The following is a 24816-nucleotide window of genomic DNA, read 5'->3' on the forward strand; positions in this document are numbered from 1 at the left end:
ACTTGAACCCAGGAGGGGCAGGTTGCAGTGAGCCAAGATTGCTCCATTGCACTCCGGCCTGGGCGGCAGGGTGAGACTCTGTCTCAAAATAAATTAATTAATTAAAAAATAATAAAAATAAAAAGAAATACGCCTTTTTTTTTTTTTTACAAGGCCTGCCCTCAAAAAAAAAAAAAAAAAAAAAAAACACACACAGCCAGGCCAATCGTGATTTTACCAGATACCAACAAACCTGGAGGAAGAGAACATAATCTAACCCCAGCCTGCTGTGGCTCCCCTTTCCCACATCTTACTGCCACATCCACAGGGCTCCTGTATAATAACAGAGGATACAAGCGAAAGAACTGCTCATCTCAGAGCTTATTTGAGAAATCTTTAGGAAACCCTAAAGACAACAGGGAGACAAAAACTAAGACACCAGAGATTTAAGCCTCAGACACCTACAGTTAACAAACAACACACATGGCACAACCCCTAAACCAGACCAACATAAAACATCACACAGAAAGTCCATTTACCTCTTCCTGGTTCAGCACCACCAGCCGTCAACAAAAACTTGTAAGGCATAATAAAAAACAAAAAACACAGTTTGAAGACACAGCAAACATCAGAGCCAGACTTAAATATGGCAGAGATGTTGGAATTATCAGACCAAGAAATGGAATACAACTATTATTAATATGCTAAGGGCTCTAATGGAAAAAAGTGGACAACATGAGATTACATACTGATAATGGGAACAGTAGAGGTAGACACTCTAAGAAATAATCTAAAGAAAATGTGAAGGCCAAGCATAGTGGCTCATGTCTGTATCCCAGCACTTTGGGAGGCCGAGTTGGGCAGATCATTTGAGGTCAGGAGGTCAAGACCAGCCTGGCCAACATGGTGAAACCCCATCTCTACTAAAAAATACAAAAATTAGCTAGTGTAGTGGCATGCACCTGTAATTCCAGCTACTTGGGAGGCTGAGGCGGGAGGATCACTTGAACCCAGGAGGTGGAGGTTGCAGTGAGCCGAGATCATGCCACTGCCCTCAAGCTTGCGCAACAGAGTAAGACTCCGTCTCAAAAAAAGAAAATAAAAGAAAGAAAATGCATAAAGTTGGCTGGGCACAATGGCTCACACCTCTAATCCGAACACTTTGGGAGGCCAAGGTGGGCAACTCACTTGAGGTCAGGAGTTCAAGACCAGCCTGGGCAACATGGTGAAAACCCATCTCTACTAAAAATACAAAAATTACTGGGAGGCCGAGGCGGGCGCATCACAAGGTCAGGAGATCGACATCATTCTGGCTAACATGGTGAAACCCATTCTCTACTAAAAATACAAAAAATTAGCCGGGCGTGGTGGTGAGCACCTGTAGTCCCAGTTACTTGGGAAACTGAGGCAGGAGAATGGCGTGAACCCGGGAGGCAGAGCTTGCAGTGAGCCGAGATCGTGCCACTGCACTCCAGCCTGGGCGACAGAGTGAGACTCCCATTTAAAAAAAAAAAAAATTAGCCAGGCATGGTGGTATATGTCTGTAATCCCAGCTACTCAGGAGGCCGAAGCCAAATAATTACTTGAACCCAGGAGGTGAAGCAAGCTGAGATCCTGCCACTACACTCCATCCCAAGCAACAGAGTGAGACTCTGTCTCAATAAACAAAAAGAAAATGTAAGAAGTCAAAAACACAACAGAAATGAAGTCAGGTGCATGGCTCATGCCTGCAATCCCAGCACTTTGAGAGGCCAAAGCAGAAGGATCTCTTGAGCCTGAGAGTTGGAGACCAGCCTGGGCAATATAGCCAGACCCTGTCTCCACAAAAAACTAAAAAATTTGCCTGCATGGTGGTGCATGCCTGCAGTCCCACCTACTCAGAAGGCTGAGACTGCAGTGAGCCATGATTGCACCACTGCACTCCAGCTTGGGCAACAGAGAGACCCTGTCTCAAAAAAAGAAGGAAAATGATATAGGAAATTTGGATCTAAAGAAAGGGAAATGCATTAGAGAAGAAATAAATGAAGATAAAACATAATCTTGTTCTTATTTTTAACAGATGACAGGGTGTTCAAAATAATTATAGCAACATGTATTCAGTAATTATGGCTTATTGATAATGGCAGCAGTATTATTGCTGGGAGTGAGGATCTCCTGAGTGGAGAGAAAGTCATCCAGGCAGGAGTGCAGTGGCACGATTATAGCTCACTTGCAGCCTGGAACTCCTGGACTCAAGCCATCCTCCTGCCTCAGCTTCCCTAGTAACTGGGATTAAAGGCACACACCACCATGCCTGGCTAATTTTTTTTTTGTCTTGCTATGTTGCCCAGACTGGTCTCAAACTCCTGGGCTGAGGCAGTCTTCCTGCCTCAGCCTCCCAAAGTGTTGAAATTACAGGTATGAGCCACTGTGCCTGGTGTATGGTTGCTTTTGAATGTCTTAGTCATAAACATCTGGTTCCCAAGGAGAAAAGAAAAATGAAGGCAGGAGGAGGTGCTGATCCATAAAAACCTCCTGGAAGGTGTGTCCCCAGGAAGGGGGTGAGGGTTGAGGAGGGAGGTTGCAAACATAGCCGTGAAGATTGCAGCAGTGGCTGCCTGCCTCTTTGTCTGCATTTTTTTTTTTTTTTTTTTTTTTTTTTTTTTTTTTTTTGAGACAGAGTCTCGCTCTGTCGCCCAAGCTGGAGTGCAGTGGCCAGATCTCAGCTCACTGCAAGCTCCGCCTCCTGGGTTCACACCATTCTCCTGCCTCAGCCTCCCGAGTAGCTGGGACTACAGGCGCCTGCCACAACGCCTGGCTAATTTTTTGTATTTTTAGTAGAGACGGGGTTTCACCGTGTTAGCCAGGATGGTCTCGATCTCCTGACCTCGTGATCCGCCCGTCTCGGCCTCCCAAAGTGCTGGGATTACAGGCTTGAGCCACCGCGCCTGGCCTTTGTCTGCATTTTCACAATCAAAAGCAACCATCATCAATCAGAGCACAGATCTCCAGGATTTGGAGGATGGGACTCTTATTGCCCGCTCTGGTTCCTGCAAGCTACAGGGAAGCTGCTCCAGAAATGCACGCATGGCTGCTTGCACCACCAAGTTAAATGCTAATTTCTTCTGAAAACACCCTTCCAGACCTGCCAGGAAATACTGTGTAACCAGATATGTGTGCATCCAGTGGCCCAGACAAGTTGACATACAGAATTAACCATCACAAGTCCACCCCTTGTCAACCTGGCACCCATACACATCTCCTTAAACCCTACTTACGCTCCAAATAAACACAGTAACCAAGTGTTATTGTGTTAGCAGTGGAAGGTGTCCAAGTTAATGGTGTTAGCAGTGGAAGGTGTCCGAGTTAATGGTGTTAGCAGTGGAAGGTGTCCGAGTTAATGGTGTTAGCAGTGGAAGGTGTCCGAGTTAATGGTGTTAGCAGTGGAAGGTGTCCGAGTTAATGGTGTTAGCAGTGGAAGGTGTCCGAGTTAATGGTGTTAGCAGTGGAAGGTGTCCAAGTTGCTGGCAGTGAATCCGATGGGTCTTCAGCAACGACAGTTCTTGGCTCCTCAGAAGAAGGAATTCGACTGAGGGGCATAAGGCAGAAAAAGAGACCGAAGCAAGTTTCAGAGCAGGAGTGGAAGTGTATTTTAAAAGTCTTTAAAACAGCAAAGAAAGGAAAGTACGCTTGGAAGAGACCTAAGTGGGCACATGAAGGTCAAGTGTTTAACCTTGATCCTAGGACCTTCTAGACTGGCCCCTTTCCCATGATCCTTCCCTTAGGGTGGCCTGTCCGTATGTATAGTGCCCTCCTTAACCCTGGGAGGTGGGTGCTCGCAGTGTGTTTAGGAAACCGTATGCATGCCATCTGAGGGTTTTGGGTGGGGTGCCCCCAGAAGGTCATACTCCACCACTTTGTCTCCTAATGCACATGCCTGGGAAGTTGCTTCCCCCTCGAATCTGCATTCAATTAACCCTTTAGTGAAATAGGTGTGGCCCATCAGGAAGTGGCCTCTCCCTGGCACCAGCTGCCAATTATCACTTTTATTTATTTATTTATTTTTTTATTTTTTATTTTTTTTTTGAGACGGAGTCTTGCTCTGTCGCCAGGCTGGAGTGCTGTGGCCGGACCTCAGCTCACTGCAAGCTCCGCCTTCTGGGTTCCCGCCATTCTCCTGCCTCAGCCTCCCGAGTAGCTGGGACCACAGGCGCCCGCCACCTCGCCTGGCTAGTTTTTGTATTTTTCGTAGAGACGGGGTTTCACCGTGTTAGCCAGGATGGTCTCGATCTCCTGACCTCGTGATCCGCCCGTCTCGGCCTCCCAAAGTGCTGGGATTACAGGCTTGAGCCACCGCGCCCGGCCCACTTTTATTTTTTATTTATTTTTTACAAGGAGTCTCTGCCACCCAGGCTGGAGTACAGTGGTGTAATCTCGGCTCACTGCAACCTCTGCATCCCAGGTTCAAGCGATTCTCCTGCCTCAGCCTCCCAAGTAACTGAGATTAGAGGTATGCACCACACTAGCTAATTTTTGTATTTTTAGTAGAGATGGGATTTCACCATGTTGGCCAGGCTGGTCTCGAACTCTTGACGTCAAGTGATCCTCCTGCCTCAGCCTCCTAAAGTGCTGGGATTACAGGCGTGAGCCACTGCACCTGGCCAAAAGTAGGAATTCTTGACTGGGAAATAATTTGGTATGTTTTGGCACCTTGTGACTTGAGAAAATTATGTTAGGAATTCTGGTTTGGGGAGTCAAGGGAAGCTAGCTTAGTTTTTACAGTGAAGGCTACATGAGAGTCCTCTCTCCAGTGTGGTGGCTCGCACCTGTAACCCCAGCACTTCAGGATGCAGAGGCGGTCCATCACTTGAGCCCAGGAGTTCAAGACCAGCCTGGCAACACAGTGAGACCCCGCCTCTACAAAAAAATTTAAAAATTAGCAGGGTGTGGTGGCGCATGCCTGTAGTCCTGGCTACTTAGGATGCTGAGGCAGGACTGCGTAAGCCCAGGAGTTACAGGCTGCAGTGAGCCGTGACGGTGCGGTGCACTCCAGCCTGGGCAATATAGCAAGACTTTGTCTCCAAAAGAGTTCTCGGCCGGGCGCGGTGGCTCACGCCTGCAATCCCAGCACTTTGGGAGGCCGAGGCGGGTGGATCACGAGGTCAGGAGATTGACACCATCCTGGCTAACACAGTGAAGCCCCGTCTCTACTAAAAATACAAAAAACTAGCCGGGCATGGTGGCGGGCGCCTGTAGTCCCAGCTACTCGGGAGACTGAGGCAGGAGAATGGCGTGAACCCGGGAGGCGGAGCTTGCAGTGAGCTGAGATCTGGCCACTGCACTCCAGCCTGGGTGACAGAGTGAGATACTCAGTTAAAAAAAAAAAAAAAGAAGAGTTCTCCCTCATTTATATTGGAAATGTCAGGGTTATTGGTGAGAGCTGGCCTTTAGGGGATCTAACTTGCTCTTGGATGTCCAAGGGGAAAGGCATAGATTTCTCCTGACTGCACAGGGCCTCTGCGTGTGAGTTGCTTGCACAATCAGAATCTGACTTACCTCAGATCACAGGGGCGCTGGCATATCCTAGAGGTATAATGTGTTGGTCGTGCAAGGGAGTGGGCCATGAATGGGCTCCAGGGAACAGCACTGCCTCGGGGCAAGGAGGACAATGCGGATGTGCAGGGGGCAGGGGTGATGTCAGGACAGCCTGAAGCTGTGCCGCCAGAGGCTCCAGGCCACTTGGTCAGAGAAGCATCTGGATTTGGCCTGTTAGCAGAGGAGTGTGGCCCAATGGCAAAAAGTCCTAGAAGCTGAGGCGGCGGCGGCAGTGGCAGTTAGGGCAGACCACTCTGGAGGCATCCAGGGGTGGAGACGAGAATGTGCAGGCGCTCCTGCCTGCAGCCTGGCGTCCCTCCTCCTTGTGCCCCAGACAGAACTGCTTCCCAAGTTGCTCCAACTACAGGCCTTCCCTGGAAGTCCCCAAGTGCCTCCTGGCCAGGCCCCCCCAACTGCATTTTGCTTCTGCTCTCGTCCCAGCAGTCCCATTTTCTCTAGAGTGAAAGCTCTCGGCAAAATTTAAATCCCAATTTATTGGCGAGGTCCCTACCCCCCACCTGGAAGTGGCTGGAACCTAGTTGCCTGCTGCCGTCCTCACTCCCCAGGCAGGAGCCACTGAGCACCAGCTGGCTTTGTGGCCATCACTGTCCAGGTCCCAGCCACCAAGACCCTGCCCCCTCTCAGCTTTGCTGTTCTTGGTTCTCAATACGTTTTTGTCTGCACCCCCGCTCCTGGCCAGACAGTTCAGCCCCCAGCAACTCCCGCAATCCTTGGAGCTTCTGGAAGCCATAGACATGGCAGCACACGTTCCTGGAGGTCAGCTTTTGAGAACAGGGTCTCACTCCGTCACCCAGGCTGGAGGATAGTGGCGTGATGAAGGCTCACTGCAGCCTTCACCTCCTGGGTCCTGACGATCCTCCAAACTCGGTGTCCCGAGTAGCTGGGACCACACATGAGCCACCATGCCTAACTTTTTGAATCTTTTGTAAAGACGGGGCAAAGTCACTGTGCCTCTGAGAGAGGAAAGAACAGGAAGCCAGAGGCCCAGGCCTGTGGACACTGCAGGGAGGGGCCGACAGGGTGCCCAGCAGTTGTGTCTGCAGCCCCCGTGTGCTCAGGGACTCTGCACAGGTGAAGCTCCTGGAGACTGAGCCCAGGTGCCAGAAGACTCAGAAGCAAGGACAGGTTTATTGAGATCCATGGTCGAGTTACAAGCTTGATTTTTGGTCACAGGCCCTAAAATGCCATTATTCTCAGTTTACATCAAAATACAAAGCCCAACATTTACAATTTGAAAAACATTAAAGCAAACCCCCAAACTGCCACACCAAAAACAAAGGCTTGGTTTGGAAATCACCACTGAGATGCTGTTGTCCCTGGCGTGTCACCTGTGGGGTGAAGGAAGGTGAAGAGCCCGTGCTGGTTTCTGTCAGAGAATCTGCAGTTGTCGTCATTTTGAATACTTAAGTACCACCAAACGGCTGCCATGTCTTTCAGCACTTGATGCTAGTGAAGCGACAATGCTTCTGACCATCTTTGGCTGCAGTGCAGAAACTAGCAGAATCCGACCCCATGGACCCAGCAGTGTCTGCAACACCTGAGGACCAGCACCCATCTGTGACAAGGCACAGGGGTCCATGATGTTGGCCACTGCTCTGGGCGATGTGCTTGACGGCTTGGGGTCTGTGGTGAAGCACCTGGGCTCTGGGAGGGTCTTAGGCTCCTGAAACATGGAATTCTATGGCCCAGTCTTGGAACAGCTGGGAGAACATGAAGAATGCCCCTCACAGTGAAGAATCAGAGGAGAGCCACTCTCAATAGTTTTCTCACGACTCTAGAAACTTTGATTCTTCCCTGGAGTGGAGGCTGAGCCACCGTCCTGGTCCCACACAGGGAGAGGAGGTGCCACAACCCGCTCTGCCCACCTCAAGGCCAGCCAGTCGGGAGGCCAGGCCAGGCGGCTGTTGGCAGGCTGGCTCCCAAGCTTAGCGGCAGAGTACCCAAATGGGCGCTGGAAAAAGGCTCCAAGAGCTGGCTGGGCGGAGTCCTTGGCGGAGGGAGGGAGGGGCCGGCGCCGAGCTCTGCGCTGTCACAGAACGTGGTTGTTGAGGCCTGGTAGCCACTCCTTTGCCGGGCCCCGCCTGCCTTCCCTTCTTTTTTTTTTTTTGAGACGGAGTCTCGCTCTGTGGCCCAGGCTGGAGTGCTGTGGCCGGATCTCAGCTCACTGCAAGCTCCGCCTCCCGGGTTCCCGCCATTCTCCTGCCTCAGCCTCCCGAGTAGCTGGGACTACAGGCGCCCGCCACCTCGCCCGGCTAGTTTTTTGTATTTTTTAGTAGAGACGGGGTTTCACCTTGTTAGCCAGGATGGTCTTGATCTCCTGACCTCGTGATCCGCCCGTCTCGGCCTCCCCTGCCTTCCCTTCTTGGTTGCGTTTCCTCCAGATGCCTCTGCGGCTGCAGGAACCCTGCTCCAGAAGCCCGAGGATGACCGTGGTCCCTCCTGGAGGGGCTTCCCAGGTCCTCTCAGGCCCAAGGTGGGGCTGTGTGGCAAATCCCCCCAGCCTGCTCTGAAGGCAGCTGACACCCTCAGGGCTGGTGCAGCTTCCCCCGCTCGGTCAGCAGGGTCATGGCAGAGGCGTAGAGGACATAGCCCAGGGTGAGCAGCAGCGTGCATGGGAGGGGCCCAACGCAGAACAGAGAGGCCACCAAGAAGGCCAGCAGCAGCGAGACCAGCGTCCGGTAACTGCCCAGGAAGCGCAGGCTGAGCCTGGGGCCACGGGTGTAGCCAGCCACCTGCCTCCGCACCACGGGGCTCAGCAGGTGCCTGCTAGCCAGCCCGGGTTCTGTGAGGTGGTAGCGACAGAAGCTGCCGAGGAAGTCATCCCGGGAACACAGAGCCGCCATCTGTCCTGCAAACTGAAGCACAGACAGAGGCATGGGGTGTGGGGTGGTGGCACCACAGGCCTCAGGACAGCAGTGCCCCACCCCCACCAGCCAGCCCGGGACTGCACCCGGGGCAGGAGCATCCAGAACCCTCTCTGAAGAGGCCAGGCCGGTCCTCCTGCCCACTCACTCTGCGGTTGATGGCAGACGACAGCCTGAAGAGCGTGCGGACCAAGCTGGCGATCTCATAGCTGCGGATGGGCTGCAGCTCTGGGTCCCCCTGGTACTCAATTTCAAACCTTCGCAGCCCATTGATGATCTAGAAAGCCAGGCCATAGCGACGGGTCAGAAAACATAGCCCCACATACAACTCAGAGGAGCCTGATGGCCTCTGCTCACGAGGGAGGAGGGAGCTAGGGATGAGACACGGGCCTCTCACCTGGTACCGCCCCAGGGGCGTGAGGATGAGTCCGTCCTCACCCACAATGCAGTCGGGAAGCTGCTTTTTTCCATTCTCATCCTGGGTGGTGCCCAAGGCGAGCGTGAACTGCCTGAGCTGTGCTTCGCTGAGCTGCCAGAGAGAAGTGCCTCTGCCCTCAGCGTCAAGATGAAGGGAGGGGACCAGTCTTCACCCCACCAGCCTACAACAGTGCCAACAAGGGGACCCAGATATGATGCTCGAGGTGTGGGCCTGCCTCCCACAACACTGGGTCCGTATGTGTGGGGCCTGGGACTGGTACGTGGCTGAGCACAGGCTACGTGAAGTGGATCTTTCGGGGAAGGGGACCCTGATGGCCGTGGGGCAGGTCCCATAGGTCGTACCCGGAATATCTGGCGCAGGTACTCCAGGGCCTTCTCCAGATATTCATCTGTCTTCCGGACGCTGTCTTGCCCCATCTCGTCTAGATCGTTGGCTGGGTAGGAGCCGTTGGTGTCCATGGAGCTAAAGCCCAGCCATGAGAGGAAGGAGTGGCCAGCCGGGCTCTCCGCACACTGGTCTGAGATGGACTTGGCTGTGTGTTTGGCCTGTGTGATGAGCTGAGCAAGGCGTAAGACCTGCAAGGGAGGTGCGGGCAGGTCACCAGGTCACCAGCAGGACAGGCCTGTGCTGCCACCCAGACAGGCTGGCCGGGACCCCCAAGAGCAATGCACAGCCAGACTGCTGAGCGTCGGGAGGAGCAGCTCCCGCCAGAGGACTTTTAAAGACTAAAGGATGATCATCTAAATTTGAAATTTCCCAACAAACACTGCCTTCGTTATCAGGAAAAACTGAGACTTTACTAAAACGGGGGAAGGAGATGTGGCGACAAATCTACACCCAGCCTCCCTCCTTCCTGCCGGATCACAGCCCTTCCCCGGCTCTGCTCAGCCCCATGGCTCCAGGGGCCCTGAGGACAGGCACCGCCGGCCCACTCACCAGGGTGCGGGCTTCGGGCCCAAACATCGGGGTGTACTTGCAGTCCTGGCCCTCCAGGCTGTAGACGTGGTTCTTCACCTTGAAGGAGGCATCAGTGACTGCTGGTGGCCAGGGTGACAGGAAGCTGCCAGTGAATGTGGGGGCCGTGAAGAGTCGGTGCTGGCGGTGGGAGATGACCAGCTCTGGCTCCAGGAATAGCTGCTCACCTAGAAGGCAGGAGACAGTCGAACCTGGCACCCACTTCCCGGAGGCAGAGTACCTGACTTAGAATTCTGGGGTGCCTCCAAGGTGTCTGGGGAGCCGTGACCCAGGGGTGTCCTCTGAGGCCCTGCCTGGCAGCATCTCCCACTCAGTAGGTGGCTGAGGAGGGCAGGTGGGGAAGCTGGTGGCTCACAGAGCCCCCAGCAGTGTCTGCAGGAGGGAAACAACAGCAGGAGGAACAGAAACCAATGCCCAACCCAGCCAGGATGAATGCACGGCAGAGTCCAGGCTCACCTCCTCAAGTGGCCACCACGAGTCGCCGGGGAGAAACGGCAGGGCCACGGGGCTGCAGCTTGGACCGTGCAGTCCCCCTCTGTGGGCACACCTGCCATCCTCCCCGCGAGTGCCTGGTGGCTGCAGGGCAGGCAGGATCCAGCCGGTTTCAGACTTCACCATACAGATGTGTCCCAGGAGTCTCCACAGCACCCTTTGCTAGGGCCCACTCTGGGCATGTGGGTCCCTCTTAAAGACCGGTCGCCTCCAGCTAAGGGCCTGGCCCTGGTCTGGCTTGGTCGACGTTTACCCAGCTGGCCCAGGCTGATGACTTACCTTTCTGAATCATCTCAGCCAGGTTGGGCTGGGCAAAGACTTTGGCCACTCGGAACACCATGAGCGCGTGCTTGGGGCTGACCAGGTCTGTGCGGAGTGCGCGGTTCAGGAAGCCCACAAACAACTTGGTGTACATCAGTAGGTTCTCCTGGACAAAGGGCGCCCTGGGGACCGAGGTGGCAGGTCAGGGCCAGTCTTCCAACTGGAGGCGGGGGCTGTGCTGATCTATGTCCTTAATGCCCTTGCTCACCCTTGGGCTTTCAGACTCTCCCTGGCCAAGGTGACAAGCTGTCACAGATGACAACTCGGGAGGCATGGGCAGGCAGGGAGGGCAGGACAGAGGCAGGTAAGACCCAGGCCCTCTGAGGACACCACATCCTTAGCAAGGCTGAGGCCCCTTTCCAAGTGAACGGAGGCCACCATGGCAGAGGCCGGCCCAAAGCCTGAGGGGGCTGAGGGAGGATCCCCCAGAGGGTCCAAAGGGGAAGGCCTTGGGGGAGGGGAGGGGTCAGTGGCCATGCGAGGTGCCACAGAAGCCTGGGGGTCTGCTGTAAGAATCAAGCAGGGGATGGGGGAAGGCGGCCTCCCTCATTCCCTGCTTGATCACCACTGCTCTGCTCTGTGCTGATGAGAGTCAAGGGATAGTTTGGGGATGGCTGAACACTCGTCTGGAACAGAAGGGAGAGGGGACAGGGCAGGATGGGTCACCCACCGCTTCCATGAGAAACCAATTCTAGGGCCTGGCAAAGTTGAGTCTAGGAAGGGCTGGTCTGTGCTCCAGTCGGCAGGGGCTGGGAGAGGACCGTAGGCGGCCACGGGGGCCAGGGCCAGGCTGACCCCAGCACAGGCCTCTGGCCTGGCCTCCACCCACCGGAGCCATATCCACCTGGGGGAGCCAGTGCATGTCTGTGAGAGGGGCTGAGGCTCACCATTTCTCCGACACACACCGGGGCTGGGAGTCGCTGCCCGGAGCCTGCTTGTCAGGTGCATACCGCCACGGCTGCAGGTAGCTCAGCCACATCTCTAGGACCTGTGGGGGAGGTGTGTGCTGAGGGCTCAGTAGCTGGGGGCCGAATCCTCTGGTGGCCTGGAGCCCAGGTCCCGGGCGGCAGCTGGGTGGGACTGGCTCTTCCCACGTCGCCCAGAGGGCGCAGGAGAGACGTACACAGCCCTGTGGGCTTTGGCTCTCTTGCTGGCCCTCCGGAAGCCAGGGTCATAGGTGGGCTTTTCCCAGCACAGGGGGCACAGTGCTCCCTGGTCAGGTAAGGGTAGGAACCTGCCCTGCACCAGACAGGTGGGACAGGGCAGGGCTTTCCTGAGGGTTGGATTTGGAAACAAACAGAAAGAACAATGCGGCCCTCCAAGACCCCCTCCTTGCCAAGGCCTCTGTGGAAACACTTGCTCTCCTCCTTCAACTGCCCCAGAGGACCTCCCACCTCAGGGCACACAGAGGACACAGGCACATGTGTGACGGGGCCAACACTCACAGCTCTGAACGATGCGTCCAGGGGCCAGTGGCCAAAGCAATGCTGCAGGAAGAGGTAGAGTTTCTGCTGGACGAACCTCGGGACAGCGGCCCTGCAGGGGATTGGGAGGGTCACCTGCTGCTTGCCCAGTAAGGAGGCCCTGCTCACAGGTGAGCCCGCGGCTCCCATCAGTGAGGGTCGGCTCTGCCGGGGGAGAGCACTGGGTACCTCCAGGAGGTTCAGCCCCATTCTTCAGAGGAAGAAACCAAGGTTCAGAGAGTTTAGGGAACGTCCCAAGGACACATAGCACACAGGCGGCCAAGTCAGTGCCGCTCCTGCACACACCTCACCTCAGTCCCATACAAACAGCCCACTCTGCTGGCCCTGATGGGCCTGGCAGTCAGGGCTGCCCCAGCTCTTCTCCTGACAGGGCTGAAGAAGATTAGATGTAAGAGATGGAAGCACAATGGGGCCTCTCTGGCCAGTCTGGAGAGAGAGGCTCTGGGAGCCAACTAGGTGGGGAGAGAGGGCACCTGCCTAGGCCTGGAGAGACCTCACGTGCTCTGTGAGCGGAAAGGAACTCCCCTCACCCTGCCCTCCATGCCCTGGGGACAGGCTGCTGTGGGCGACACCTTAGGAGGGGAAAGCGGGGGAGACAGCAGTGGTGGGAAGCCGCAAGGGACATCTACCGTTTGAACTCCTCCAGGGGACTGGTGGCGTGGGAGTGGGCGGACGGCGAAGCCTGCTCTGGCTTCAGGCTGTTGGCAAAAGCGTGCAAGTGCTTCAGCAGCAGGCGCACCACCAACACATGCTCCTCAGTAGGCGTGAACGACTCCTAGGTGGAGAACGAGGGTGAGGGCCTGGGAAGGAGCACGGAACCCACAGCACTAGGCCTCCAGGTCTGACCACATCCCGCCCTGAGCCGGCTGCTCTGCTTCCCCACAGGAGGCACGAGCCAGGCCGGGAGTGGGGCCACTCCCTGGGGCACCACTGTGCCTGGCACCCAGCAGACGTGCCTTACACTGCTTGGTCTGAACGCTGACCAGCTTGTGGTAGGGAAGTGCTTGGCCCAGCGCCCACAAAGCCCACCCTGGGGAGGCCTCACTAAGACAGACACATCTGCAGAGGGCCCCTCAGCCCTGCTTCTGCACCGCTGCAAGCCCGCAGTGGGTGGCACAGGCTGTGCCCTTGGGCACTGGTGCCTGTCTTGATCCTCAGGGCAGGAGAGAGCCAGCATCACCCCAAGCTCTGGATCCAGGGTCTCCCACCAGCCTCCCAAGTGTGTGCAGAAAGCACGTGGAACCCAGCTGTGGTGCCTCAGACCTGTAATTCCAGCACTTTGGGAGGCAGAGGCAGAAAGATCACTAAGAAGTTAGAGATTAGCCTAGACGACACAGGGAGACCAGGTCTCTACGAAAAATTTTAAAAAGTTAGCTGGGTGTGGTGGTGCACACCTATAGTCCTAACGACTCAGGAGGCTAGGGTGGGAGGATCACTTGAGCCCAGAGGTTTGAGGCTGCAGTGAGCTAGGATCGTGCCACTACACTCCAGCCTGGGTGACAGAGTAAGACCTTGTTCAAAAATAAGAACCCCATGGGTTCGCTTTCCTCCCCAAATCCTTCCACCTGCTCATCCTGGACACAGCCAGATGAGAACTCGGCCCAGCAGAAGCCCCGGGCGTCACTTCCTCTGTTGCCCAGGGACCTGTGGTCAGGAAAACCCTAAGACAAAAGCACAGTCAGGGATATTAGGCCAGACTTTTTTTTTCCTGAGACAAGGTCTCCCTCTGTCGCCCAGGCTGGAGCACAGCGGCACTATCTCGGCTCACTGAAACCTCCGCATCCAGGTTCAAGTGATTCTCCTGACTCAGCCTCCCGAGTAGCTGGGACTACAAGTGTGTGCCACCATGCCCAGCTAATTTTTACTTTTAGTAAAGACGGGATTTCACCATGTTGGCCAGACCTCAGGTCTCCCAAAGTGCTGGGATTACAGGCATGAGCCACTGTGCCCAGCCTAGGCCAAACTTTGATTTGTAACATACAAGCAGAATCCTGGAGATCTAGCTGGAGAGGAAATCTTTTTGGTGGCCATGTGCTTCCTCCGGTTGCTTAGCATTGGGAGGGCAGGTGGGAGCATCAAGAGTTGACGAGGGCAAGGGAGTTAGGGTGCTGAGGGCAGGGCCCTGAGTCCGAGTGGACATGCTCGCTTGTCCCCCAGCCCTTTGGACCTTCATACATCTGTGCTGGTGCAGGGCCCAGCCTCCGGGTATATCCTGGGATGCTGCGGACCCTGCACGGGCCACTGCCCATATCGCTGCCCACTCAAGTCTCCCCGTCAGAAAACTGTCCCCACAGGTCCAGGCGACACGCCCCAGAGATCAGTGGCTGAGTCTGAAGATGGAGCTACAGGGTGGGAGGCATTTTCTGCTTTTTTTGAGACAGGGTCTCACTGTGTCACCCATGCTGGAGTGGAGTGTTGTGATCTCGGCTCACTGCAGCCTCTGCCTCCAGGGCTCAAGGGATCCTCCCGCCTCAGCCTCCTGGGTAGCTGGGAACACAGGCACACACCACCACACCAGGCTAATTTCTGTGTTTCTTTGTAGAGACAGGGGTCTCGCCATGTTGCCCAGGCTGGTCTCAAACTCCTGAGTTCAAGCAATCAGCCTGCCTCAACCTCCCAAAGTGCTGGGATTACAAGTGTGAGCCATCGCGGCTGGCGATTTTCCTCTACTATCTGTATCGTTAAGTCTTTGGGCAATGAATTTGCATTGTTTTTGGAAGAAAGGGCCAGGTGTAGTGACTCACGCCTATAATCCCAACACTCTGGGAGGCCAAGACAGGCAGATTACTTGAGGTCGGGAGTTTGAGACCAGCCTGGCCAACATGGTAGAACTATGTCTCTACTAAAAATACAAAAATTAGCCGGGTGGGTGGCACGTGCCTGTAATCCCAGCTACTCAACAGGCTGAGACAGGATAATTATTTGAATCTGGGAGGTGGAGATTGCAGTGAGTCAAGACCATGCCACTGCACTCCAGCCTGGGCAACAGAGCGAGACACCATCTCAAAAAGAAAAAAAAGACAAGATGGAAGGAGAAAAGTATGAGACATGATACCTGTACCTATACTGACAACTAGAAGAGCACCAGTGGGGTGGGACGTTAGACCAGGGTCTCTCTCCTCCTCCAATCTCAGCCCAGGCCCTCCTTCCAACCCTGGCCTAGGATCCTGAGCCCTAACATCCTCCCTGCGGCTCAGGGGAGGGGACGACCTCCACATGGGAACTGGAAAACTGCCTTCCACTGCTGGTGCACTTGCCCCACCTCACCCGGTCCTTCCGAAGGGTCGGAGGGCCCACTGTCCGCCCCTAACCCCCGGCAGTCACCTGGAACCCTCTCAGGCTATTTTCCCACAGGTGTGCTGAGCCAAACTCCTCCCTCAGCTCGGCACCCCTCCTGGGCCATGTTCCCACATGGAGTCCCTGGCCAGTCACACCTGCTTGCTCCTTAGGGATGTGTTCCCCAAAGACCTACATTTCCCACTGGGCTGAGACTCACAGCACCTCAGCTCACCCCACCTAGGTCTTGCTGGTCACCCCTCCCACCATGGGGTTTACCAGATGCTTTCTGGACACTGTCCTCCCTCCCTGGCCCAAGCCCTCTCAGGTCCCTCCGCTCCTCTGGAGTGGCTCCTGCGGTATGAGGTGCCCCCGTGTGCTGTGGCCACCAGCCCAGCCCAACGGTGCTCGGGGGCCAACACGTTTTCTCATCTTGTGCTCTAATTCCTGTTCAGTCATGCGTGCTCCTTCCCAGGTGAGCGGGAGAGATCACTGGCTGTGAGCAAAGCCTGTCTCCTCTGGCTCTCACTGATTCCTCTGTCATCCCTGAAGTCCCCTACAAGTCTGAACTCTGCTTCACTGACCTCAAATCCATCCACACACTTGTCATTTCTGCCTAGGCAGCTACAACCTCTATGAGGTCACCACCCACTTTAATCCGCCTCTGGAGGTGTGTATGAGTGGCCAGGGCTCCCCAGGTGACGGCCGGGTCCTGGCTGGACTGTCAAGGACGGACAGCTTCTGTGGGCTATAGGGTCAAGCCCTAGGTCCTTCCCAGCCCCGCCTCACATGCAGGCTCTGGGTCACAGCACCTCCAGGCTGGGTGACAGTTCTAAACAAGGCAGAACCCACACCACCCGTAAGTCCCAGGCCTCTGTGTCTGCAGCTCCTTCCTGAGCACCAGACCCTACAGAGTGCAGTGAACCAGGCCACTGCTGAGGCCTGAGGACTCCAGTGTTTCAAACCAGGGCCAAGCACGGGGCCTCCAACACCGGAGAGCTTGTGACACCTCCACTGGCTGGGAGCCTGGACAGCCAGGGCCACACGCCTTGTTCTGCCACACAGCCACCAGCCCCACCCCCAACCAAGCTAGACTACAAAGCCAGGGGCCAGGCCAGACTGGAGGCTGACCCCTGCCTCCCCCAGACACAGGGGCTTCGCTCTGCTTGGAACTAGCCTCTGAGTCACCAGCGGCCGGCCCCGGCGGCCCCTGGCTTTGCCAGGCATGGACATGCACTCTGGGCAGGGGAAGGGAACGAATGAGCCAGTACTTGGTAGGCGTGGAGGGCCTGGAGGCTGGGTTGGGCGGGGCTGTAGAGGGCGCTGGAGACACTGAGTCGGTAGTGCAGAACCTCCAGCTGAGACAAGGAACAGAGAGATGCCGGAAGAGGCAGAAGAGCAGAGGACAAGAGGAGGGGGTGGGGAAGGGGAGAGAGAGGACCAGACACGGGAGGGGGAAGCGGAGAGAGAAAGAAAGCAATGAGAACAAGCCCAGGAGTGAGGAGAAAAAAACAAAAACAAAAGCACGGTCAGTGACAATCCAAACAATTGCAGTCCCAGCAGCCGCGGGCCAGCGCAACACCCCCCTCCGAAGCCAGGCCAGGGCTGTGGCCACACTCTCCTCAGCTCTGGAGGCCCGGGCAGATGGACCCTCCAGGTCACCTGGTGGCCCCTCGATACTGCTGGGGCCTAAAAGGCCTCTCTAGCTCATCGGAAGGGCCCAACTCATCCCTTCAGGATGGGACCCATTCTCCCCAGTGACTCTGAGGTCACTCTGTGTGGCACGTGCACACCAGAGCCCTCCAAGAGCCCAGGGCCCTCACTGGGACATGCTGCCCGTCACTGAGACCTCAAGATCCCGAGGCTCAGAAAAACCAGCGAAGCATGTTCCAGGAGGAGGACTCTGCCCAGAAAAGACACGTGGAATTGACTGGGTTGTCTCAAGAAATTTACCAAATTGGTATAAGACATGATCAATTCCTATGTGTCTAAAACTCAATCAGTGTCCCCTCCATGTGGCTCTCTGAGAACTGAGGGCGAAGACAGTTCCCCAAGAGTAGCACAGAGACGAGGAGCACAGGCACGGGCCACCAGGCCCTGCCCTCCTCCCCCACAGTACGGAGGTCAGCTAAGGGGGTGTGCACATCAGCTCTGACTCCTGGAGGCAGCCTCTCCTACTGCACCAGAAACTTCCACCCTCCAGACACAGTGGGTTCCCAAGGGTGGGGGCCCCCGAGGATTTGGCCACAGCCACACACACCCAGAGGCAGCAGGAACCTGAGGCTGAGCTGGTTCCTAGCCAGGACCCTCCAACCTACTGCGCCGCAGCACCACGGCCTGCCGAAGCACCCCTTCAGCCCAGTGCAGCCAGAGCCAGCCTGGTGCACATCCTGCCTCACCAGCAGCATGCCTCCTGCCCAAGCAGCGCACCCACGGGGCCCCACAAAGGAGAGATCAGAACACTCGCCAGTCGCCATGACACGCAGAGCAGGGAGCGAAGGAGCAGGGCAGGGAGGTGTTGCCCTCCACAGCCTTCCCCTGTGCCAGACCTGGGGCTCAGGGAGGAATCAGACACACAGTTCCCCAGTGTGGCTCTGCCCTTGCTTGCAGGAACACAGTGGCCTGCAGCGCCATGGCCATCCTTACTGCCCACAGGGCCACTGGGGAGCAAGCACGCATCCTGGACTCAACCAGGGTGAGGAGGATGACCCCAGGAGCCTCACTTCCTGCATCTGAAAATAAGGGCTAGTGGGGACAGGCAGGGATTTCTGCACAGCAGTACGTGTAGCACAGGCCTGCGCAAGCGGCAAGAAGCCTTGGGGGACACAGACCTCCATAGCTGCCTTTCTCTGGCTCCCACCCACCAAGTTTTCTTGCGTTTTGTGTTTTGCCTGAACTGGAAGAGGCGAAGAGTGGAGCATCCCTGGGGACTTGGTCCGGCCACTGCAAGGTATTCTGAGCAGGGCCCACCCACCCCAAAGTCTGGCCCAGAGGAAGCGAAAGTGGGGAAGAAGGGAACTGCACCTCCTGCCCTCCACACGGACAGCCCCCTGCCCTTCCTCTGGCCCGTGAGGACACAGAATCCTCACAGGTGACAGCCCAGAAGAGTCTTTCTGGCTGACTCTTGAAAGTAGGTGTGCTTCCACTCCCTCAGAAGGCAGAAGGAGCAACCGGAACACAATACAGTGTGGTGGCCCCTGCCCCTGCCAGGCCACGCCATGCCACATGCACTAGTGCTAAGTGAGGGACCCAGAGCCCCACGGGAGGAGCAGGCCTGGGGAATAACCAGGCCCCCAGGCACCAGCCAGGGACATGCAGCAAGTCTGCTCTGGAAGCAGGAAGGGGACTGCAGGCTCTTTGTGACTCAGGAGGCCCAAGATGGGGTCCTCAGCTTTTCCCCATTCTCCACCCATGTGATTCTGAGGGTGAGGATTTGGGGGACCCTATGCTCTGCGAGAGCCTTCACATGGCAAAGCATGGGGCCCTGGAACTGGCTGTAGAGACTGTGGCAGAAGCAGACCCACAGCTCTTTGCCAGAACCCAAGGAAAAGTGACAGGATGCTCCTCTGAAGTTTAACTCCACCAGCCACATTCTGGAGGAAGCCCTCAGTTTAAATCTGTCAGCGACAAAGCCAGTTTCCCAAGCATACTGATGCACAGACGCCATGGGCACCAGACCACGTGGCTGATGCCACTCAGGCAAGGGCCCAGATAGGCATGAGTCAAGCGGCTCCATGGGGGTGACTGACTGGAAACCTAAGGTTCACCTAGCTGCTTTCTCACTCTGACCAGTCCGGCGGGGGAGGGGGGTGCTAGCTCCAGGAACAGCAACAGCAACAGCAAGAGTGACCCAGGGCCTCCGCCACCTCCAGGCATCTGCAAGCAGCGTGTTGCCCCGAGAGAGAGCGGGGAGAGGAGAAAGGGAGGGAGAGGAGGCAAGCCAGGCTGCATGCAGGGGGGCACCAGGTGCCACCCACCACGAGAAGGGCTGCTTGCTCATGCTCTGGAGGAGGTGGGGGAGTACAGGGAGCAGGCAAAGGAGGCTCCAAGCCACCCCTTCATGGGAAAGCACAAAGCCACTGCTGATAGTCGAGGAGACAGACGAGAACGTGGCTCCCAGAGCATCGAAGCTCCCCTGCCCTCAGAGCAAGAGCACCACAACCTCATCTGTTCCCGCTGCCAGGGAGGGGGCTCAGGAAGCTGCACAGGGTGGGCCCTGGAGAGGCCAGACCTCCAGTCCTCAAGTGTCTACACGTCGGGGTGCGACACCCCCTGCCCGCCACCAGGAACTAGAGAACGACGCCCACTTCTTATTCGGCTTCTGAGTGACAAGTGGGTGGTGGGTTTCTGCTTCCCACCGTTCAGTCTGTGAAAACTCACTCAGAGGCAGGATAAGCAGCAGGTTGAGCAGGGTCAGAAGCAGGAGGCGGGAAGAAAAACTGTGGAAACATACCTTGGCGTGAGGGGACTGCATTTTTTGATACATCTCCAAGGAATAGTGATGAAGCCACATTTCAACAAAAACCTGCAAAAAAGCATTAGCTAGTCAACCATTCTCAACAATGGTGCCAGACTGTTCAGTGGGGAAAGGACAGTGCCTCCAACAAGCAGAGCTGGGAACACAGAATATCCACATGCAGAACAGTGAAGCTGGGCCCTTCCTTCACACCATCGCCAAAATATAACTCAAAGTGGGTAAGCGACCTGAGGACAAGAACTAAAACCATAAACTCTCAGAAGAAAACATGGGAGAAAACTTCAAAACACTAGATTTGGCAATGGTTAATTAGATATGATGCCCAAAGCACAGGCAACAAAAGGAAAAAAATAGACAGACTTCATCAAAATCAGCACTCTTGAGCATGAAAAGATACTATTGATAGAGTAAAAAGGCAATCAACAGGCACGGTGACTCAGCCCTGTCATCCCAGCACTTTGGGAGGCTGATGTGGGTGGATTACCTGAGGCCAGGAGTTCAAGACCAGCCTGGCCAACATAGTGAAAATCTGTCTCTACAAAAAATACAAAAATCAGCTGGGTGTGTTGGGGCATCACACCTATAGTCCCAGCAACTTGGGAGTCTGAGGTGGGAGGACTGCTTGAGCCCAGTCTGAGGTGGGAGGATTGCTTGGGCCCAGGAGTTTGAGGCTACAGTGAGCCAAGATTGCACCACTGCATTCTAGCCTGGCAACAAAGTTAGAACCTGTTAAAAACAAAACAAAAAGGGCTGGGCACAGTGGCTCACGCCTGTAATCCCAACACTTTGGGAGGCCAAGGCAGGTGGATCACCTGAGGTCAGGAGTTCGAGACCAGCCTGACCCAACATGGAGAAACCTCGTCTCTACTAAAAATACAAAACTAGCCGGGTGTGGTGGTGCATGCCTGTAATTCTAGCTCAACTCCTTGGGAGGCTGAGGCAGGAGAATCACTTGAACCTGGGAGGCAGAGGTTGCGGTAAGCCAAAATCGCGGCATTGCACTCCAGCCTGGGCAACAAGAGCAAAACTTGGTCTCTAAAAAAAAAAAGAAGCAACTCAAGTATCCATTGAGAGATAAATAAATAAACACAATGTGGTACATCCACACAATGGAACACTATTCAGTCTTAAAAAGCAAGGAAATTCTGATATATGCTATAACATGGATTAATCTTTAGTCCATTATGCTAAGTGAAGCATGCTAGTCACACACAAATAAGTATTATATGCTACAAATACTCTGGGTATGAGATCTAAGAGTCAAATCCACAGAAACAGAAAGCAGAATAGTGGTTGCCAGGTGCTGGGTGGGGAATTGTTTAATGGTTTGATTTGTTTTTCACTAAAAGAGATAGGGTCTCACTATGTTGGCCAGGCTGGTCTTGAACTCCTGGCCTTGAGCAATCCTTCCCTGCTTGGCCTCCCAAAGTGCTAAGATTAGAGGTGTGAGGCCCCTGCGCCCAGGCTGGTTCAGTTTCAGTTTTGCAAGAAGAAAAGCATTCTGGAGATCGGATGCACAATAACATGAATATATTTAACACTACTGACTGTACACTTGAAAATGGTTAAGACAATAAATTTTATGTTATGTATATCTTATAATTAAAATTATTTTCTTAATTAAAAAAACAAAAAGGGCTGGGCATGGTGGCTCACGCCTGTAATCCCAACACTTTGGGAGGCTGAGGTAAATGGATCACTTGTGGTCAGGAGTTCAAGACATGGTGAAACCCCATCTCTAGTAAAAATGCAAAAATTAGCTGAACGTGGCAGCAGGCACCTGGAATCCTAGCTATTTGGGAGGCTGAGGCAGGAGAATCACTTGAACCTGAGAGGTGGAGGTTGCACTGATCCAAGATTGTGCCACCACACTCCAGCCTAGACAACAGAGGGAGACTCCATCTCAAAAAAAAAAACCAAAAAAAAAAAACCAAAAAAAACCACAAAGCTTTGGTCCAGGAAACAGCAGTACCTTCCAGTTCTGCCCTATAAGCCCTGTGTCACCATCTCCTGCCCTCTTCATGGCCAGCACAGCCCACAGTCCACACAGCCAAGAGTCAGCTGGGCATCACAGTCCCCTCTGTGAACAGGGGCAACGGCTCTTACCATTCCACCCTGCGAGGATGCTGTGAAATGGTGTGGAGGCTTCAAAAAGCGCAGCACTCCAAATACTAGGAGTTATATAGAAGGTGGAAGACGGAATCCTATCTTATCTACAGGCCAGGCTGTCAACAGCAAGGCTGTGGCTACCAAGTCAGCCCCGGGATCCAGCGTCACAAGCAGCACCTGCTGAAGCTCTCTGATGTGTGCCTAGAAGACACAGCCAGGACCTGGGAGCTGGCCAGCACTCAGTGAGTGAGCCAGCCCATACCATCCTGACAGGCTGGAGCCCCTCTGGGCAGACAAGGAAATCTGTCACCTACTACTTGGATCCCCTGAATCAATGGAAGGTCTGTGAAGGCTGCACAGACCCCTCACCATTCAGTGTCATAAAAATGCTACTGGGGCAGGGCTTAATATCCACATAATGGTAATCACAGGAAACATCTCCAACAACATGGGAGGCGGAAACCAAAAGACTCTGCGACAATCATATCACCGCAGGCAAAACAAAACACTTCCATGAACAGGGGGTTCTGGGATGAAAAACACCATCAATGACATGTAAGTTAGAAGGGTGGGTAGATCTATTTTCATGTTTTCTAAATCGTCATAGCAGCAAAATACCAACAATTTAAAATCAGCCCCAGGCTGAGGGGCCATCTCTGGGACTCTGTCCCACATAGTGGAAGGTGGCTAAACAGTTTCTTTTTTCTCTTTTTTTTTTTTTTTTTTTTGAGATGGAGTCTAGTTCGGTCACCCAGGGTGGAGTGCAGTGGCCAGATCTCAGCTCACTGCAAGCTCTGCCTCCCGGGTTTACGCCATTCTCCTGCCTCAGCCTCCCGAGTAGCTGGGACTGCAGGCATGTGCCACCATGGCTGGCCAATTTTTGTATTTTTAGTAGAGACGTGGTTTCACCATGTTGACCAGGTTGTCTCAAACTCCTGACTTCAGGTGATCTGCCCACCTCGGCCTCCCAAAGTGCGGGGGATTATAGGCGTGAGCCACTGCGCCTGGCTGGCTGAACAGTTTCTTTTGACCAGCTCGACTCTCACCTGGAGCAGAGTTTCTGACCTCCAGATCTCGTGGGAGGCAGGGTCTGCATTCACAGACGTCTGATGAGAGATGTGTCGCTTCAGGAGGCTAGTGTGGTGGAGGCCATAGGAAGCAAAGGGCATGGCTGGTGTCCTGAGGGAGACACAGAAATAGGCCCGAGTTACAGGCTCCTGCTGGCCTAGCCAGGGGCAATCTGGATCTCAAAATCAAGGAGAGCAGGGACAGATTACAAGTTGCTCAATAGCACAATGCCCCTCCCCCAGCCCCGATCACACTGATATACCTGAATAAATCAATAGCACAGAGAGAAGTCCTCCTTACCACAGTGACCACTGACCCACTAATCAATGAAGGAGGGATGAAATTAGAGAACCACCATTTGGTAACTGCCCTATTAATAGCTAATTTGGTCAACCTCAACAGCGAGGTTGGGCATGGGGGCTCACACCGGTAATCCCAGCACCTTGGGAGACCAAGGCAGGAGGATTTCTTGAGGCCAGGCATTTGAGATCAGCCTGGGTAACAAAGTGAGAATCCATCTCCACAAAAACATTGAAACATAAAACAGCAGGGCCTGGTGGCAGGTGCCGGTAGTCCTAGCTACTTAGAAGGCTGAGGAGGAAGAATGGCCTGGGCCCACAAGTTGAGGCTATAGTGACAAATGATCATGCCAACTTCACGCCAGCCTGGGGTGACAGAGCAAGACCCTGTTTCTAAAAAATTAAGAAATTTCCAGCCTGGGCAACATGGCAAAACCCTGTCTCCACAAAAAAACACAAAAATTAGCCAGGAGTGGTATGCCTGCCTGTAGTCCCAGACACTTGGGGGGTTGAGATGGGAGGATCACTTGAGCCCAGGAGGTTGAGGCTGCTGTGAGCAGAGATCGTACCACTGCCCTCCAGCCTGGGGTAAGAGAATAAGACCTTGTCTGCAAATAAAATCAATTTGAAAAAAGGGGAGAATCAAAAGTGGATGTTAACACTAGTGATAATTACATAGTCTCCATACATCTTTCTGGTAAATCCTCGTTATCAAATTTTTTTTTTTTTTGAGACAGGATCTTATCCTGTTACCCAGGCTGGAGTGCAATGATGCAATCACAGCTCACTGCAACCTCAACCTCCTAGACTTAGGCCTCCCAAGTAGCTGGGACCAACACCACCATGCCTGGCTGGAGTGCAATGGCACGATCTCAGCTTACTGCAGCCTCCACCTCCTGGATTCAAGCGATTCTCCTGCCTCAGCCTCCCGAGTAGCCGGGACTGCAGGCATGTGCCACCATGGCTGGCCAATTTTTATATTTTTAGTAGAGATGTGGTTTCACCATATTGGCCAAGTTGGTCTCAAACTCCCGACCTCAGGTGATCTGCTCACCTCGGCCTCCCAAAGTGCTGCGGATTATAGGCGTGAGCCACTGTGTCCGGCTGGCTAAAACAGTTTTGTGCTATGTTGCCCAGGCTCTCACTACTGATGTTTTTTTGTTTGTTTTTGAGATATGATCTCACTCTGTAGCCCAAGCTGGAGTATACGGGCATGATCTTGGCTCAATGCCACCTCCGCCTCCTGGGTACAAGCAATCCTCCCACCCCAGTCTCTCAAGTAGCTGAGATTACAAGCGCACGCCACCGCGCCTGGCTAATTTTTAAATTTTTGGTAGAAATGGGATTTTGCTACATTGCCTGGGCTGATTTCACACTCCTGAGCTCCAGTGATCCGCCCACCTCAGCCTCTCAAAGTGCTGGGATTACAGGTATGAGC

The 24816-nt window shown here is 54.5% G+C and overlaps 1 protein-coding gene across 3 annotated transcripts in view; it reads right to left on the reverse strand.

Moving 5' to 3' along the window:
• Window positions 1-6683: 6683 nt before the first annotated feature.
• SMPD4 (sphingomyelin phosphodiesterase 4) overlaps window positions 6684-24816 on the reverse strand; it is a 30454-nt gene continuing 12321 nt past the window's right edge. For 2 of the 3 annotated variants that reach the window (XM_050779026.1, XM_050779024.1), the window contains exons 9-19: window positions 23058-23190; window positions 19879-19950; window positions 12779-12924; window positions 12111-12201; window positions 11553-11653; window positions 10624-10787; window positions 9814-10019; window positions 9219-9452; window positions 8836-8967; window positions 8587-8715; window positions 6684-8429 (exon numbers count right to left, since the gene is read on the reverse strand). In XM_050779026.1, the coding sequence (XP_050634983.1) occupies window positions 8100-8429; window positions 8587-8715; window positions 8836-8967; window positions 9219-9452; window positions 9814-10019; window positions 10624-10787; window positions 11553-11653; window positions 12111-12201; window positions 12779-12924; window positions 19879-19950; window positions 23058-23190 (1738 nt within the window). In that variant the 3' untranslated portion in view covers window positions 6684-8099. Of the gene's footprint in view, window positions 8430-8586; window positions 8716-8835; window positions 8968-9218; window positions 9453-9813; window positions 10020-10623; window positions 10788-11552; window positions 11654-12110; window positions 12202-12778; window positions 12925-16696; window positions 16784-19878; window positions 19951-23057; window positions 23191-24816 lie in introns of all 3 variants that reach the window. The other variant, XM_050779025.1, reaches the window with a different exon arrangement.

Source organism: Macaca thibetana, chromosome 2 (assembly GCF_024542745.1).
Source record: "Macaca thibetana thibetana isolate TM-01 chromosome 2, ASM2454274v1, whole genome shotgun sequence".
Taxonomy (NCBI): domain Eukaryota; kingdom Metazoa; phylum Chordata; class Mammalia; order Primates; family Cercopithecidae; genus Macaca; species Macaca thibetana.